Source organism: Argiope bruennichi, chromosome 10 (assembly GCF_947563725.1).
Source record: "Argiope bruennichi chromosome 10, qqArgBrue1.1, whole genome shotgun sequence".
NCBI lineage: Eukaryota > Metazoa > Arthropoda > Arachnida > Araneae > Araneidae > Argiope > Argiope bruennichi.
In genome coordinates, this window is record NC_079160.1 from 43,879,471 (window position 1) to 43,898,687 (window position 19,217).

At 29.4% G+C, this 19,217-nt stretch overlaps 1 protein-coding gene across 1 annotated transcript in view; it reads left to right on the forward strand.

The window, feature by feature from the left end:
• Nucleotides 1-19,217, forward strand: part of LOC129988230 (integrin alpha-PS2-like) — a 134,213-nt gene continuing 114,996 nt past the window's right edge. The window contains exon 1 of the mRNA XM_056096401.1: nucleotides 1-1,136. Within this exon, the coding sequence (XP_055952376.1) occupies nucleotides 946-1,136 (191 nt within the window). The 5' untranslated portion in view covers nucleotides 1-945. The remainder of the gene's footprint in view (nucleotides 1,137-19,217) is intronic.

Genomic DNA, 19,217 nt, shown 5'->3' on the forward strand with positions numbered 1-19,217 from the left:
CAGGCGGGCCACATCAGTTCCTCACTCTCGTGCTCGCATCCCTCTGAAGCGGGAAACCCTCAAATGTGCTCCACTTTTTAAAGATAGATTGTGCTCTTCGTTTTTATTTATTCCTATATTTATTTATTCTTTTGCTTTGTCGCAACTCGAGCACTTTCTTCCGCACTGTGTTGTTTGTTTTCCTGCAACAGATTTTAATCACGTGAGTTGGAAACTGTTGTCTTTATCGATAATTAATTTATTTCTCGCATGAACATTTGTTACCGTTTGGCAATTTGGAACTGTCACGATGAAGTGTGAAATTATGATATTTGATTGACAGATTTTTTTTATTCCTTTTGAGAAATGATCTGAACAAAGAAAAGAAGTTATTTTTTTAAAATTTCAATTCAATTAGCAAACGAAAAAATAAATAAATATAAATTTAATTTTAAAATGAAGTGACGTGAAATTTTTTTAAGAAGAAATAACACTTAAGCTGTTCTGAAAGAACACGTGGATTTTATTTCAGAGTTGAAATCGATTGTCATTTAATTTACAAATTTGATTACAAAAAAAAAAAAGTCTTTAATACCAGAATAAGTTGGATCAAATTTTGGAATCACCAAAGGAAACCTCTTAGATCTTGGATTATCTCATGAACATATAAATTTCTTGGCTTCAAAGGGCTTGTTAGTAAAAAAAAAAAATTGCATTTCTGTAGAACCGAGATCTTCAAAAACATACATCAAAGAAAGATGTCGAAGATTTGTGAAGAAAAATTTTAACGAATCCTGGAAACAACCGAAGCCTTGTGTCCACTGACGTGTAAGCCGAAAAAAGATGGCCCGTCCCCTGTAAACAAAATCCCCAAGTAGGTGGAAAAGACAACTCGTTATTGTGCCGCTCTTTTGGGAAAAAAAAGCGAATCGTGTTTCTGTGGTGAGAGGTACTTTATTTTCGAATATGGAAGCCAGTCGAAGTCATACAAGGACCGCAACTGTTTTTCTGTGTACTGTTTTGGGATGTCTTTTGGTAGCCAGCGACATTGTGGGAGGCTTTAATATAGACACAAAAAGTGCTGTTGTTCATAGGGGTACACCTGGATCCATGTTTGGATTTTCGGTCGCTCTCTTCAAAGATAGGGGGAATAGTTGGTAAGTAGCCTTTGTTTATCTTTCTGGTTTTGTTTAACGATTTCTTATGGAACTGCTTGAAATATTTGCTGTCAAATAACTCAAATTTTACTGGAAAAGAAAAACCGTTGATAAGTAAATACTGTCTGTAAGTTTGAATTATGTCTGTTTTCTGATGCCATTTGAGTAGCAAAAGAAAGTACAAATACATATTGTGCAATGTTAAACTGACATGTCAAAAAAAAAAAAAAAAGAGCTCCGCCTGAAAAAATTGTTCTAATTCACCAATTATATGATTATTGGCCGAATATCAACGTAATGTGACTAGGGGCAGCTTAATCCTCATATGCATAGCGATTCAAATCTGCATTATATATTTAAAACATATATCTTTTTATCGCAAACTTTTCATTGTTTTTTTTTTTTTTAATTTTACCAAAATCATTTTATTGTTTTCGAATGTAACTAAAATTTTTGACAGTTTATTTCTTTATCTGTGACAATTTTCATTGTTGGCGCACAATCAGAGTACAATTTCATTTCGGCGGTTGTTACGAATTACGATTATTTATATACAAAGTAATAAAACATGCAGAAAAAATTGTTTTTGTTTTCAAACAAGGTAAGGGTAACAAAAATATTAAGTAAATTTGCAGAACCCAAAGAGTGATTGTCCTTGAAATGCGTACATAATTTAGAATAATAATAATTATCATATGTAATAAATTTATTAAATGTTTCCTGCACTTTTTTTAATCTTTCCATTTTTGGTATTTGATGGATACGTGGTAACCAAATATTGTAATAAGTTATGTCGTATTAATTCTAACTTTGTTGGACTAAATTTGTTCCATTGGCACCTGTGACCGTCACTGCCTGGAATAGAAGATAAACGTCGGTCTCCAGGAAATGACCTCGCCTGAAATGAAAGATAATTGTTTTCCACAAGTGACCAATATCGCTTAAACAGCAACGTCGCGATGTTTCGCAGAGCGATAAATTGGTCACAAAATTTTTTAAAATGCCTATGAAAATTAACAATGTAAAATATTTTTATGACTGTTTTTACCATAATTTTAATCATGCCACGATATTTCATTTTAAAATTCAGTGAAATAGCACAATTCTATTACTTAAAAATTTTCAATGCTAAAATAATTTACTAAATAGTGACATATCTTACATAGATTAAATTAATCAGTGATTTTTCTCAAATGCATTATTTGTATTCATGTAAGTTAGATTTTGCTTAAATATCACTTGATACTTTCTCACAAATTTTATTTAATTCATTCTATAAGAAGTAAATTTAAATCATTCTTATTTTATCGTCTGCTTTAAATTATTCATTGATTTGAAACAAATTTAATCGTTTTTATTTTATCGTCTGTTTTAAATTATAATTTAATCTTTTTATTTTATCGTCTGTTTTAAATTAAATTTAATCTTTTTATTTTATCGTCTGTTTTAAATTATAATTTAATCGTTTTATTTTATCGTCTGCCTTATATTATTCATCTTGCTACAAAATAAAATCAACAGCTCACCTTAAACAGACCGACCTTCACAAAAGAAGGTTCACCATTCATTATGAAAACGACATCGGCGCAGCTCTTTTGTAGTTCAATGCCGAAGTCCAATTAAACTTGCATTGAAGATTTAAAAGGCCGACTTTTATTATTATTATTATGATCGCTTGTAGTCGTAATGAGCTTTTTTTTTAATAAATTATGATCATTTAAAATAATTCAATCAAGATTTGGAATAATTTGGTTATTTAAAGAATCAGAATTAAATAATTGTTCTAATGAGAAGCAAAAAAGAATAATAATAAACTAAAAAAAAATGGATGAAATAACTTGAGAAGAAAAATTATAGTCTTTAGTTTATAAGCATTAGTGAAATTTTCTTTATTTTTGTAGATAATATATTTGATTATTTTAAATATGTCAAAAATTAGAAGAAAAAAAAAAGGAATGAAATAATATAAATAAATCTTGTACTAACATTTAAAAAAACTATAATTTTACTAAATTACTAATTACTATTACTAATTTTACTTGTACTAAATTTAATAACTAAAATATGTTATTTTTAAGTGTTTTTGTAGGATGAAAAATAAAATCCTATTTATTTGCGTATCTAATTATTATTAAATAATATTATTGGGAAATGTTAGAGAGTAAAAAACATTTAATTAAAATATTGACAATCATATGAATTTCAATCTGTTCAGAGAGTTAAAAATGGCCAATAATAATAATAATGTTTAATTTTTTTTATATGTCTGTTCTTAAGATTTTCTAATGCCGAAAATAGATAATAAATGTATAAAAAGAAAAGTTCCAAAATTTCGCTTGTTTTTATAACTGAATTATTCTCAGAAGTCATTTATTCATTATTCTTTTCTAGGAAATTCCGTATTTATTTAGCGCGATTTCAAACTGAATTTCAAATGGAGAATTCCAGGAAAAATTTGAATACCCATTTCAATTTTATTATATATTTCATAATCATTTCAAACTAAAAAGAATCATTATTTTGACAGAGTTATAACTAAAATTTTATATTCAAATCATTTAATCGTTTGATAAAGCGTTTTGTTAAAAATGTTAATTGTAAAAAAAAAAAAAAAAATCCAACTAGAATATTTTTGATCTTTTACAAGAACTAATTCTGAAATTTCACTTTGTAACAACAAACTTGAAAACTGAAATTAAAAATTATGAAATTTATTTTAATGCTTTTTATAAAGACGTCTAATAATAAAAGAATTAATAGTTTTAAAAAAAAAAGTTTTTGTTCTGTTTTTCCTGCTCTGTTTTGTTAAAAGTATTTTAGAAATGATTAAATGCTTTCATTAACGTGTATTTAGATTCTAAATTTAAATTATGCTTTGAATGAACAGAAGTATACTTCCAAAGAATTTAATTTGCAAAATGATAATATGATTCCAAATTTTACTTTATTCACGTTTAACTTTCCGAAAAGTTATTAAAGTTTTCAGATCTGGAATTTCACTTCAGTTCACTAAAAATTTAGATACTTTATGAAGTGTTTTAATAACTTTAATAGTTCAAAATGAATACGATAACTTTTTATATAAAATCGTGAAGTAATATTTTAATGTCATCATATTTAATTTCTGAATTTATTTATTTATCTTGAAATTCAGTATTAACTCATACATACCCTCCAACAGCAACGGAATTTCCTTAGTTGCAAGGGAAATTGGATGGAAACTACGAAATTGAGGATCTATAATGAAAAAGAATAGAAAGCTAAAAATAAATAAATAAAATTTGAAAAAAAAAAAGCTTAATTTGTTTTAGCCTGAGTACAAAAACATTGGAGTTGCTTCTAAATAAGAAAACGAATATGGGAGTTTTTTAATGATGTTAAACTGAGCAATGATGACTTAAGAAAAGCAAAAGCTTGCCATTGATTGAAATAAAATTATAAATGTCTAAGGAATATTTGATCAATAAAATCATGTGTGATTTTTTAAAAATTATTTCTCTTATATATTTAGTCAATGACAAAAGTCTGCTAAATATGGTTTAACAATATTCGCAAATATTTATTTTGATTAGTAAACATTTTTTGGAAATATCCATTTTTCAATAATTTGTTGATGTAATGTTATATATCGGTAAGAAGAGCTATTGATGACTGAGTAACCAATGTTAGAGGGTATACTTACAGTTTGAGATAATATTATTCACTTGCTACATACATATTTCTCAACATATTCCATCGGTGAAATTATCCTATTTTCTGTAAAATAAAAGTTGAATATCGATACTTTGCTGTTTCATACTTAACACGCTCACCAGAGCTTAGTGGTTTTAGGTATGGCTACCTGAAAAGTATGAGCCGAAAGAATAAATTTCAAACTTCCAAGCGTCTTGTTTGGCTGTATTTTAAACTAGCATTGTTCAGTAACTAGTAAAAAGATATGCTTATTTAACATTTTTAAACCTCAAAGCGCCAATTTTATCATTCTGGTACTTTTCATTGCATCAAATTAAACTTTATAACCATCAATTCGATTTATACGGGTTTATGCTCTTAATTTATAGATAAGTGAAATATTAAAACTTTCTTTTAAAATGGACATTCTTAAAGAGATAAAATAAGTGATTTCTCTATTTTTAGCTCAATGGGCTTGCAGCTCATTTCGATCATTCGTATGTTCCCTTATTAACAATCCCGATAAATCTCGCATATGTGGTGGTGCAACAAAGTAGAGCGGCAAAGACATTTAAAGGTACAATAATTACAATAAAGGACAAATAATTACAGATCTCATACATAGAGAGATTGAAACTGTTTAGTGATAATGGTGGTTTTTAATAGTATGTTGTTTAGAATATTGAGTCCAAAACCGAGTTAAAATTCATACAAAAAAAAGGTGAATATTTTATCTTTTCTTGATGAAAATAACCTTGAAGCATCTAAGGAAGAAACTTTGATCAACTGCTGTTGCGTATATGGACTACAACCCAGGAGAATTTTCAAGAGAAATTGTCCCCCATTTGTGTTTTTCTAGTAGATATAGGAAAACCTCGAGTAATAGCCCGATTAGAATGAGCATCCGTTGCGAAAATGCAGTCATTCTATCAGTCTTTGAATAATGCTGATGAAAAAAGACAGCTAATGGATGGAACCCATAAATTTAACCCTCGATACCCCAATCATGCCATGTCTTGATGCATCAGGATTGTGAATTTTTATGTCGTACAAAAGTTGTACACAGAATGTGCCTTTACACAGAAAAAAAAAATGCTCCGATAACCTTTGAAGTGTCCATAAAGACAAAGCTTAGTTATCACTATAAAAGTATGTTTTGATGTATTAATGGAATGCACCAAGCACCTAAGTCTATCCATGCATTTAAGTCAGAAGTCTAATATCCAAACATCTTTTATAAAAAAAAATGCTTGGAAAGTAGACTTTTTTTTTTTTTTTTTTTTTTTTTTTTGTAAATCTTAGTTTGTTCTTTCAAACATTACCTAATACAGTTACAAATACAGTTATCACCAATATACTTTGTCTTTGAAATATGCTTTTCATTCGTGATAATATATACATGGATAGCAATAATGTGTTATGAGTCAATTTAAGGATTCAAAATTAGTCACTGCTGTTCAAAGATTCAAAATTAGTCAGATTTTATAAACAAGGAGTCATTTTTTTACAAATCCGATGCCATCTGTACATCTTATTCTCAGAAATGAAAATGACAAACCGCATAAGTGACTAGGCGTGGGATTTGTCACGATTAGATAAGAAAGTGGAGACAGCTTTCAAAGGGTTAAATGTATTTTCAGGTGCTTGAAGTGATAAGGCTCTGCAATCTAAGAAAAGTGTTTGCTTTGAAGCTCTTATGTTGTACAGAGACGTGCATGTCTGAAATGAAACTGTTAATATTCGATTAGACACCACAAAGCTTGTTTGGCTGCTTTTCATTTTTATTTTTTATTATTATTGTACAAATGTCAGTTGGATCTTTTTAAATATGTAATGTAATGCTTTACAAAAACGCTTCAGTTAAAAGAAGGTAAATTTTGTATGAATGTGATCGAAATGATATAAAGTAAACCAAACATATAATGAAAAATTGTAATTTTTATTCAAGTTGCTAAATAGAAAAATACTTAGTGTTTTTTTTTATTAAAAAAAACATAAATAAAAGAAAAACAGAAAATGCATAGTAAAATAATAAGTATTCAAAATTTTAGGAACGAAAATTTATTTTTTTACAGTTTTAGATACAAAAAAAAAATCGTTTTCAAGTAAAAATATTTTTTAACATTGAACTTCTGTTAAATAAAAATAGAAATTCGAAACCTATACTGACTGAGAAAAACAAACATAAATCCAATAAATTATTCGAGACTAAAAAAAAATGTACTAGTAATTTTTATTTTTAAATGACCATTTTGGTTTACTGAAAATCACTGAATTGATTTATGTGTGCGGGAATTTATTTAAAACTATGAGAAATAAAAATAAGGCATAAAATAATCCAGACTTTACTACACAAATTGCGGCAAATTCAAATTTTGCATTAATTTGGAACACCCTTCATTAGAGACGCTGTAAAAAAATAAATGCTGTGAATTCTTTAAATAAAGAATATAACATTTAAAAACTTATTTCTCAAATGTTATATTTCATTACTTTTGTATTAGACCATAAAATTTTATTTCAAGTTGACATAGGACTTCGCAGTTAAGTTTAAACAAATATTTGAAATGTTTTTCCCATAAAAGGATCCCGTTACAGCGACCTCATTCTTTGAACTTAAAGAATAAATTATTCGGTTCATCACTTAAGGTCAACAAGTTTGATTCGCAATATTTTTTTTTCCCCTTGCCCTCTGGCTCGGGATCTTGACCGCTATTCGGACGGCGCGGGGAAACACCAAATGAGCCGACTTTGATTTTAATAGTCATTGCTTTTTTTCTCTCTTTTAAGACTCGAAAAGCCTATTAAAATCTTATAATGGCAAAAAAGTAAAACCTCTTACATATTCGGTCTTTAATTTCATGAGTTATGAAATAATTTAAAATAAAATAATTATAGAAAATGACTTTATTCATTCCAGAACTAATCGTCGGTTTGGGCATTTTGATAACCACTCAGAGTTTACACTCAACTATTCATAATTTGTTATGCAAAATTAAATATACTCTAATTAGTTTCAGAATGGATTATATATATATATATATATATATATATATATATATATATATATAGGAATGAATTATATAGTAATTTTAGAAAAAAATAAAGCTTCAGTATTCAATCAATTAATTATTATTTTGCTATGCCTTACTAAAATATCTTTTTCATAAAATATGTATTTTGGATTTAACTCCAGATTTCAGAACTGAGTTTTCAATTAAATAAGTTATTGCGGTTTCAAAGATATAACCCATTTTAAATGTCAAAATTTTTTTTTTAATTATGACGTATTCATTCTTTTGTATAAAAATCAAAATAATTTGATCTTGTTTACGTATTAAAATAAACTAAGGCTTAATAAATAATTATTACTTTCAAGCAATGTCAATTTTAAGAATATTTATTTAATTCTCCCACATGAAAAAAGTTTTGCTTTACATTAATTACTGAAATATAAATGCTACTCAAAGAATAAAAACATTTGTATTTTATGAGTTTAACGTGTCATTACCATATATTTTGTAGAAGCAATGAAAAATATGCGAAGAAAAATATAGTAGCACACAAGATATTTTCTTTTCATTTAATCGATAGATAAAAAAAAAAAAAAATGTTATGAACGATGTAAGATTACTTAAGCTTTCAAGTCTATCCAATTAAATTCTTTCTCTGCGCGAAGAAATACCTTCTTTAGATCTCTTTCTCTTTTTATTCAAAATGCAAAATGCAATTTTCCCAAGACTACTATTTATAATTTTCACTATATCCGAATTTTCTGAGAATATCTTTCCCCAAATTTAAAACAAGAATTATAATCCTTTTCTTGTTGCATTCTGACAACAATATTAACCCTTATCGTGGCAAGATAGCTTTTTTGAAGAAAAGCAAAAAAAAAAAAAAAAAATGTATATATTTTATATTTTTTATATTTTATATTATTATATTTTATAGTGGTAGTATAATTTTATAAAGTTGTATGTATGGTATACTATACAAAATGAACATAAGGGTTAAATAAATTGATTAGATTTGGTTCAGGAATAAATTTTCAGAAATCGCTGTTTATTAAGTTATTAAAAAAACTATTTGTTAACTTTTAACACGCAATCGAATAAATTTGGGCTCTATCTTCAGTCCGTAAGCAAATCAATCACTATTGAATTTTTACTGAGATATTATTCAGAACATTCATAATGTATATAAAAAAGAAAACTTTAAAAAGAAATTACCCAAAATGTTATAATGCGGTTGAATTTTCCGTTGAGACAAAACATTTTCAGCATGAGAAATAAGAATAATTTTTTTCTTTCTTTTTTTAATTTTACAGGAAGCATAGTGAATAAAGCGACACGAAATTTTGTTCTTAGAATTTTATCTCTCTACAAATGCATAGTTTCCTGGAAAGTATTAATTGTGTGTTGAAACGAACTTTACCCAAAAGCGAATAAATGTAAACTTAATGAATATAATATATAAATAAGTTATATAAGTTAATAAATATTAAGATATATTAATTAAAACGAGAAATTTAAAAATATACATTCATTAAATTATAAACGAGAGATTACTATAAATATGATTATAAAATAACACAGTCTGCTCAGATAAAATGAGATGGATACTGCACATGTGTATTACAAAATATTTTTAATCTCATTCTTTTTACACAAGTAATATTGCCACGTGCTAGAAAGTAGTAAGAATTAAAACAATTCACTTCAATTCCTTATTGGCTCTTGCGTAATTCAACAAAAATAATTATTAAAATTTTCAATTTATCCTTTTATTATTTCACAATCTTCTGATAGCAACTTTATTTTTTTTAATTTGTAGAATAATAATGATATAATCTGTAGGAATATATTATTTATTCTCATTTTGTTGCGAGATACATTAGAAAGATGAATATTCAAACTGCAGGTAAAATTTAAAAAAAAAATTAATGAAATTACTATCGGAAATTTCAAGTTATTATGTGAAAACATTATTATTTTTAAGGCATTATTTGTCTTCATTAATTTAAGTCATTAACCAGTTTGAAACAATCGCAAGACTCTCTCTCTCTCTCTCCTTCTATATATATATATATTAATTATTTAAAACTAATTTAATTATTTTTCAATTTTTCTAACTGGCAAAGTTTTGAAGCTCGACCGATTTTGAGAGCGAGTTCGCAAATTGTACAGACTAAGTCTATGGCAAAGGATACCGACGTGCTCTGATTGGTTTAAGCCTTGGCATCTTTTTGGCAATGTTTGGCACTCATAATAGTGTAGTTTTCACTTATTTGGCTCAAACCTTGTACCTTTCATTAGTTTTATGGAAGATATGAGTGAATATAATATCAACACGATCTAATTTTTATTAATATAATTGTTTTCTCCAAATATTTCTAGTAATACTACTAATATTAATTAATAATAATAATAATAATAAATATTACTAATAATACTTGTAATACAAGTAACTAATATTGTTTATGCACAAAAGTATAAAAACTATATGAAAGTAATGACTCAACATATGATGCAGCAATTAAATAATTCTTATTTTTCTATGATTTTCGTTCTTTTATTAGATGATTTATGCAGTCATTGAAACTTGTTGCTGTACGTTTGTTACTTTCCCATCAACTACATATGGGGAGATGATTACTTAATGCCCAAAACGTATAAATATGTCAGCTTTAACGGAATATGTGATTTGTAGCTAATTTTTTGAGTTATATCAAAATAACATTAAGAAGAAACAAACACAAAAAATATTTTTAATAAATTGTAATATTTATATTTCCAGAATTTAGACTTCAGGATTTGATCGTTTCTGCTGCATATGTGTTCCAGATTAATATCACATGTAAACCGTAAAAAATAGGAGGGCAGATACATTCATAAATTTTATATATTTTTATAAAAATATATTTCGGTATGGCATCTTTTTGGCAAAACATTGCCAAAAAGATGCCAAGGTTTAAACCAATCAGCACGTCGGTATCCTTTGCCATAGACCTAGTCTGTACAATTTGCGAACTCGCATTTTGAGATGAAATAACAGCTGTGATGTCATAGTTCTACGTTAATCTTTTAAAAACGCATCTGCTTTCAAAGAAGCATACACAATAATAATGCAATACTGATAAAAGCAGGTAAAAAAATATATGCGATTAAAAGATGTGGATGAAAATTGCCATTTGTGCTTTATTCATTGCCTACGCGATATCGAGCATTAAAACCCCCTAACCAAAACAACATCATGTTCTCACATGATAAAAAACAATGTTTTCGAAGGTAAATTTCTGAATGAAATACATCAATGACATTAGAAAGGAAGAATTATCGGTTTAAAAACTAGATTCACGAATTATATGGATTAAAACAGAAATATCAATTTGCAAAATTATAGATGTAAATATATTTTCTATTTTCTCTAAGAAACTACTATCGCTTAAAGAATACTTGTCATAATGAGTGACTCTGCATAACGGACAAATCAAAATGATTCACTAAACGAGCGATGTTTTGCAGAACGTATGGTGAAATGATATCATGTTCTATTTATATATAAATTAAATGCAGATATCATATGTCCAAAATATGTGAATTTATTATTTAGAAGATAGTTTGTTATTTTGCATTTCTTTGGTTTTCATCAATATCATTCACTGATTACGAAGCTCACACTGGTTACTTTTCGTAAAATTTTAAGTGCTATTATCATTTAATCAATATTAAACTTTCTTTATGTAAAGGTTAAACGACGTTTGATTAAAATTTATATATTGCTAAGAAGGGGAAAATATCTTTAACAATAATACAATTAATATAAAAAGACCATTATTTAGATTTATTTTGCCACCTGTTCAGCTTCAAGATAAAACTTTGATTAATTATTCTTTTAAACTAACAAGACATTTTTTAGAGGAAACTAATGTCAAAAATGCGGTTAAATTTTCAACGAAATCCTATCAGAGAAAGTCTGTCTGCCCTAACGTTGGTGAATCCGATAGTACAGACACAATGAGATAATTGAATATAATTTAGTGTACAGTTTTGCCATCTAAACGGTAAATCTGCATCAAATTTTAAACCAAACCCATCAACGAGTTGATCGTCTGTCTGTCTATATATTCACATGCATGTATAGTTCAGCGACGGATTGTAAAACCCTCCGCGTTTTTGCGCATGCGTTAGGATGGGTTTAATTCTTCAAAATAGGGGTGAAAAGAAAGATGAAAGGAGGAGATGTTTACATTTATTATTATGTGATGGGGAAAATCCAACGTCAAAGGGAATACCGAAAATGCCCTCATCGTTCCGCGTCTCACCCCTTAATGAGATGGAGTCGTCGAAATGTGGTCGTCTCAGAATCCGTTGACGAACTATACTATTCGTTACAATATTCTGAGATGACTACTTTTCGACGATTCTATTTCATTCAGGAGAGAGACGCGGAACGACGAGTGCATTTCCGGAATTCTTCGTTATTCTTTGACCTTGATTTTCGTCCTATTAGATACTTTTTTGTTCAATACTTTACTTTTTACTTTGATACCTTTTTTTTCCACGTGCATAGCGTGTTGTTTCTGACCGTATTATTTTTAATACAGTCTGCGAGTAATCCGAGTTTATTTTATTGTTAAATGTAAACATCCCCTCCTTTCATCTTTCCTCTCACCCTTATTTTAACGAATTAACATCCTAACGCATGCGCAAAAGCGTGGAGGGTTTTAGAATCCATTGTCAAACAATAAAATCGATAAAGCAACCACTCAGATATTGTTTGCCTAAGGATTCTAAAACACTCAGCGCTTTTATGCATGCATTAGGTTGAATAATTCGATAAAATAGGGGTGAGAAGAAAGATGAAAGAAGGGATGTTTACATTCAACAGAATCACGAGATAGAATCGTCCAAAAGTGGTCGTGTCAGGATACTGAAATGAACAGTAAAGAGAATTTGTTTTGTATAAGTAATCTTATTACTGAAACTGCAGTTCTGTTTCAAATTTTACATCAATCTGTCAGAAAGAAGAGTCGGAAATGCATACTCGACTTTCTTCACAATGCTTTGAAGCATAAAACGCTCATATGTGGGACTTCGAAAATAAAAATTTGAGCGCTTGTGTCACGCACTGCCTTGTTCAAGTTTGATCAAGTTAATGCAGGCGTGGGTGGGCGGACGTAATATCTTTATTGAGAGTATGATGCAATAAAATGTCGAGAGACAATTCCCGCTGGTTTTAAAGATAACATATCAACCGTAATAATTGAGTTATGGTTGGTATGTTATCTTTAAAAGCAATGGGAAAAGTCTCACGACACTTTATTAACAAAACCGTAATATTAGTTTCGAATTTATTTTAAATCTATGGTATATTTATTTTGATTTTAATTGTTGAATAGAATAATTTAGTTTAATATTTCCATATATAGTGTTTTATTTTTTTTATTTTGTAAAAGCATTATACGTATACTGCGAATAATTTGATGAAATAAATAAATTTATCAAAAAAGATGAATTACATTTTTGGAATTGCGCTCTTTTATACTATCTCTAACAGACTGCATTATCTCTCAAAATGGGAAAGTAATGTCTCTTACTAAAGAAAACTCATTTCATTTATAACAATGTGACTGAAATGCCCCGGTCCAGAAAGGAATGTCTGGATCCGCCCTGGCTAAGTGTTATCATACAAGCGTTATCATATTTCCAGCTTGCCGTCTTCCACCCAAAGTTACGCTCTACAATTTAACTGATTGTTTTTAAGGGTGGAGTTTAAGTCGAATGAAAAGGGAGGAGTAACAACTACTATTTTTTCGCCTGTCATTCCTTTGTTCTGCACAGCAAGAAAATTCTTCTGCAGTCGTATTTATTTTTACTATACATCAACTCGTATGTTGACCCTTTGATTTGAAGTCAAGAAGTTCATTACGGGAATTCGTCAAGAGTTACAGCTCGTCTGCCCTATGAAATGTAATTTTATTTTTTTAATATTAACAAATGAATAATCTTTCTATGCTAAAATTGTGTGCTAAAAATCCTTTTAACAATAAATATACTGATATATTACCAATGCAATATAAGTGTCAATGAAAACTGTCAATTGATTACTTATGATTGGTTTAGTAAAAAGATGCAATTGATGTTGACAATGTGAAAAATCGACAAAAACTATTATATTTAAATACTTTTACTTTCTCATATGCGTAATATAGAGAAAATATAGTAATCTTCAAAAAATTCGAACTCGAAATTGTGACGAATCTCCACGTTCTACAGACCTCCCTGATTTCGACATTTCTGGTAAATGTCCGTCTGTCTGTGAAAAAAATAACTCAAAAGCACTTTGAGATAGGTGGTTGAAATGAGAGCTTAGCAAATAAAATTCTGTACATAGATTTAACAACTATATTCAGCTATCAATATATATACAGCTGTCAAAATTTGAGTCAAATCCAACGGTGGGTTGACTGTCTGTTGGTCCGTACTTTCAGAATCAAATAAACGTTATAATTCAAAAACGTAAGGGCTTAAATATATCAAATTTGGTATGGAATTTTGTTAGTACAAGAGAAGTTTCGTTCTAAAATTTTGTTCCAATCATTTGAGAAAAACGCGTCTAAAAAACAAATTCGATTTTTGTATACTATTATCCGCAGGCCAGGGATTATTCGCCAAAAAACTCGCTAAGGACGACACGATAAATTCAGTAAAAACACTAAATTCTAGCCTAAAGTTAATATTTCATATTGTATGACAATGCCATGTAAGACTGTTCTCTGGCATGACAAGTTTATTACAGAGAGACAGCTTATTGAAGATAAAGAATAAATTCAATTCTAATATTGAAGATAGAAAAATAAATCCAATTAGCCAAATTAGCGCCTTATTATGACGAACAACTTTTGTATTTAAATTTTTTTGATAACTGCAATATCTTAGAAGTTAGGGGCTGAAAAGTGATTTTTCATGCACTAATTTTGACTGTTTTCTAACATCAACAATTTATGTTGCCAGATAGTGACTTAAAAGTAAAAGAATCTACCTTTGCCTTCACCTTTCCAAGAGGAATTTTATTTATTTTAGAATTACTTATAAATTTTCATGTAGTACACGTTTCGAACTAATCTCTAAAGATGATCGATCCATAATCATACATCTCATCTTAAGAAAGAAATAAATAAAAAAATAGTTGAAATTTGTCTTTTCTTAATCATGACGAATCGCCTTCAAACAAGATTTGAAGAAAGCAATTCATTAAATCGTTATCTGCAACACATTATCCCTGTCAAGGTTTTTAAGATTAGCACAAATCCAGCGGCTCAAGTAATCGTCTTAACGTTGAATCATTCGTCTACTAATGATCTAATGGTTCCGATCATGTAATTCCTACCCATTTCGGAACGTTAATGAGATGAATCATTCATTTATAAAATTACCAATAATGGAAGATGACCTTCGATCAGTATCGTCTGGAATAACCGGTCATTATCACAGACTGGAGGTGGAGGGAGAATGTTTTGTTATACTAGTAAAATGTTGCTCAAAATTTTCTTATTTATGAAGAGTAATTATATTATATATAAATACAAGTAGATCAGGAAAATGTTCGTGTTTCAAAGCTAATTAAATAGATCATCTGTAACTAGTACAAAAGTAATTATTGAATTTTACTCGACAGACCAAAAGAAAAATTTATTGCACAATTTTCTTCTAATTTTTTTACATTTTAAGGCAAGAAATTATTTTTTACATTTTTAAAGCAATAACTTATCTTTTTAATAATACTAACTTCAATGGCGTACTATTTTTACTTGCTTTTATGCAAAGTATAGAGGAAATATTGTCATCGTCAAAAAAATTCGAACTCATGATTTTGACGAATCTCCACGTTTTAGCCCTCCCTAAATTCGACAAATACATGCTTGAAAACAGTCCGTCTGTCTGTGACAAAGATGACTTAAAAACGCTTTGGTTAAGACGATTGGAATTTGGTATACGGTTTTTACATCACATTTGCAGATTTCTATCAGATTTTGATTAAAATCTGTTGAAAGGAAGTTCATTTGTCCTGCTGTATGAATTGTAAGTTAATACAATAACTTCAAAACGGAGACATCTAGATAGATAAAATTTGGTATACATATTTATTATCTGTAGTGTAGACATCTATCAAATTTAGAACCAAATCCAATGAGGGGTTGGCCATCTGCTGTTCTATACTTTCAGAATCATAAACGCGATAATTCAAAAAATGAATGGTTTAAATATATCAAATTTGTTACGCCATTTTGTGACTACAAGTTTAGTTTTGTGACAATTTTTTTAAAAAATCTTTTGGGAAATACACAAGTCTTAAACACAAATTCTATTTTAGATACTATTAACCGCATGCCAGGGATTAATCGCCAAAAAACTCGTCAAGGACTACATGATAAATTGACTGTCTGTCGGTCTGTGCTTTCAGATACATTTTAATGTGTAAATTAAAAAACGTAGTAACTTAATATATCAAATTAAGTATGAGATTTTGTGATTACAAGTGTAGTTTTGCGTAAAATTTATTTGCTTCATCAGGTTGGGAAACACGTGTCTAAAACACAAATTTGATTTTCGGGTACTATTCACGTCATGCCAGGGATTAATCGCCAAAAAAACTCGCCAAGGATCACGATGGATTTAATAAATATACTAAATTAACGCCAGAGACTAATATTTTGCTATTATCGTACGCCAATACTATGCAAGACATTCTCTGGTATAATACCTTTATTGGAATGTATGCGAGAAGATTTTTGGGAGACCATTCTCACTAGTTTTTAAATATACAGGGTGTTTATAAAGTCCTGGACCCATTTTGATGTTTAATAACTCATAAAATAATAAAGATAGATTTAAATTAATAACATAAATGGTTAAATAGACTCAAAAAGTTTCATGACCCTTGTCAATGAACTTCCACGTGTGCCCACTTCGTCGCACGGAGAATATCAAGTCGATAGTCAATTTCACGCCAGGTAGCGACAAGCATGTCGGCATCCACAGAGCCATTTGCGCACTTTATGGCGATTAACAATGCCAGAAACATGAGAGGATGCTTCATCGGAGAACATTATGCTCTTCAGAAAATCAGCAGCATCTTCTATCCTTCTTAGCATATCTGTTGCAAAGGCCATCCTCCTAGGCCTATCGTTCGGTTCCAAAACTTGAACTTTGTATGCATGCAGTCTTAATTTTTTCTTAATAACCTTGTACACCGCCGAAATTGGCATATCCAATTCTGTCGCCGCTGATCTCACAGATATTCTAGGATTGTGTAAAAATGTCTCTCTGACACGCTCAACATCAAAATCACTTGTGCAAGGACGTCTGGAACGTTTCTTATCTTCGATACTTCCAATTTCTAGAAAATTCTTTTTCCACCGCAAGATGCTGTTTTTGGATGGAGGATCTTTTTGGTAAATTCTTCTGAAATTTCTCAGTGCTTGCACTATCGATTTCATTTCTATGAACCACCATAAAATCTGTGCTTTCTCTTGTGGTGTATGCATTCTCCTTAATATCCGCTCGAATAAAACATCACATACAAAAGTACTACATAGAACAAACACATCAAAAGTAAACATAACATTGCAATAGTTACCAAAAACAAAAGAAAGAAAAATGCAAAAGAAAGAAAGAACGAAGCAGACAATATTTAGAAAAGTACAGATATTTAGACTGGAAAATGAAATTATCTGAAATTAACCACACGCGCAGACGATATTTACAAAAGTAAAAATATTCAAACCTGAAAAGGAAAATATACGAGTTATTCCATCAATAAATGCCATAAGTTTGTTTATATCTTTATTATTTTATGAGTTATTAAACATCAAAATGGGTCCGGGACTTTATAAACACCCTGTATTTTTCAAAAAATATACAATGGGATTTTTCGGGTATCCTGTAATAATAATGGGAGATGCCCTTGAATCAGTGCTACCAGAAAGACTTAACTGGGAAAACTGGTCATTAACCTGAAGTAGGGAGGGGAAAAGTTACGGTTTAGTAGCAAAATGTACTTAAAAACCGAAAAGGAGGCTTTCCCCTCCATGAAATTGTTTCCACACCTTCATCTGCGGGCCTAAAATAGTAAGTACTTGTCTAAATGGGTTCAAGATGTGGCCCGAGTCAAGAATTATTTCGGAAGTAAGGAAGGGGCCGAAACAAGCTGTTGACAACAAACATCGCGTCTGGCGGCGGGGGTTTAGGTCAATGGGGCACTTGGGAGATCTCTCGTGCGATAAGAAAGAATTTAATTATGATAGAAGATGGTAGTAATGAGTATCTGAAAATGCCAGATATTAAAGTTCTTAATGAATGTGAAGAACATAATTTTGTCTAATGACATTGATTGACGTTTTTAATTTCTTCGACCTATTACTTTTATTTGGGAACAAATGTAGTAAATAGTTGTTTTTTAATGAAACAAATGTATAACTAATTCACAAGATAATTGTAAAGCGGAAATGCTACTTGCAGAAAGGAAACGGCCATTATACTAAACGTTAATTTAACCCTTTGCAATCGGAAAAGATAATTCCATGGATAATTATTCACTTAATACATGGACCTGTTTATTACACTAAAAAATACATACATCTAATTGTTGTAAAGTGAGTTTTCCTGAAAAAGGAATCTATGTCTTTTTTTAACATTCTGTAGGTATTTTTAACAATGAAAAAGTAAAAATAAAATAAAATGTCAAAATGAAGCATCGTCTTGAATGGTGATTGAGAGAAGACATTCGAGTGAAAAGGGTTAATACTAGATTATAACATAGCGATTATTTCACACTTGTTCAAAAATTTAAAGTAAAGACAGTGCTTCTTGTGTTGTTGGTCATAAGAAAAGGCCACTTAAAAAGTACCTAAAAAGCCGTCTAAACTAACCTAACCTTAGTGCCATCTTTACAATTTATCTAAACACTTATATGCCAAATTCTAATATTTTTTTACAGTGATTTTCTAAAGCCAGGGAAAGATTTTGTGACTACCCTGTATTGTTTGCCAACGGATTCTAAAATGCTCTCCGTTTTTGCGCATGCGTTAGGATGGGTTTAATTCGTCAAAACAGGAGTGAGAGGAAAGATGGAAGAAAGAGAAGTTTAGATTTAAAAATAAAGTAAATTCTGGAAATCTCGCGTTCTTCCGCGTCTCATCCCATAGTGAAATGAAATCATCGAAAAGTGGTCGTCTCAGGATACTGATACGAACAGTATATGCAATGCAAAAAACCAAAATAAACAACAGGAAACGAAACGAAGTATTTTATACTTCAAATTTAAATTCGCAGTGTTTTTGATAAAAGAGGAAAAATGTTTCTCTTTCAGCTGTTGAAGGAAAACTAAAGTCAGTTCTTATTTCAT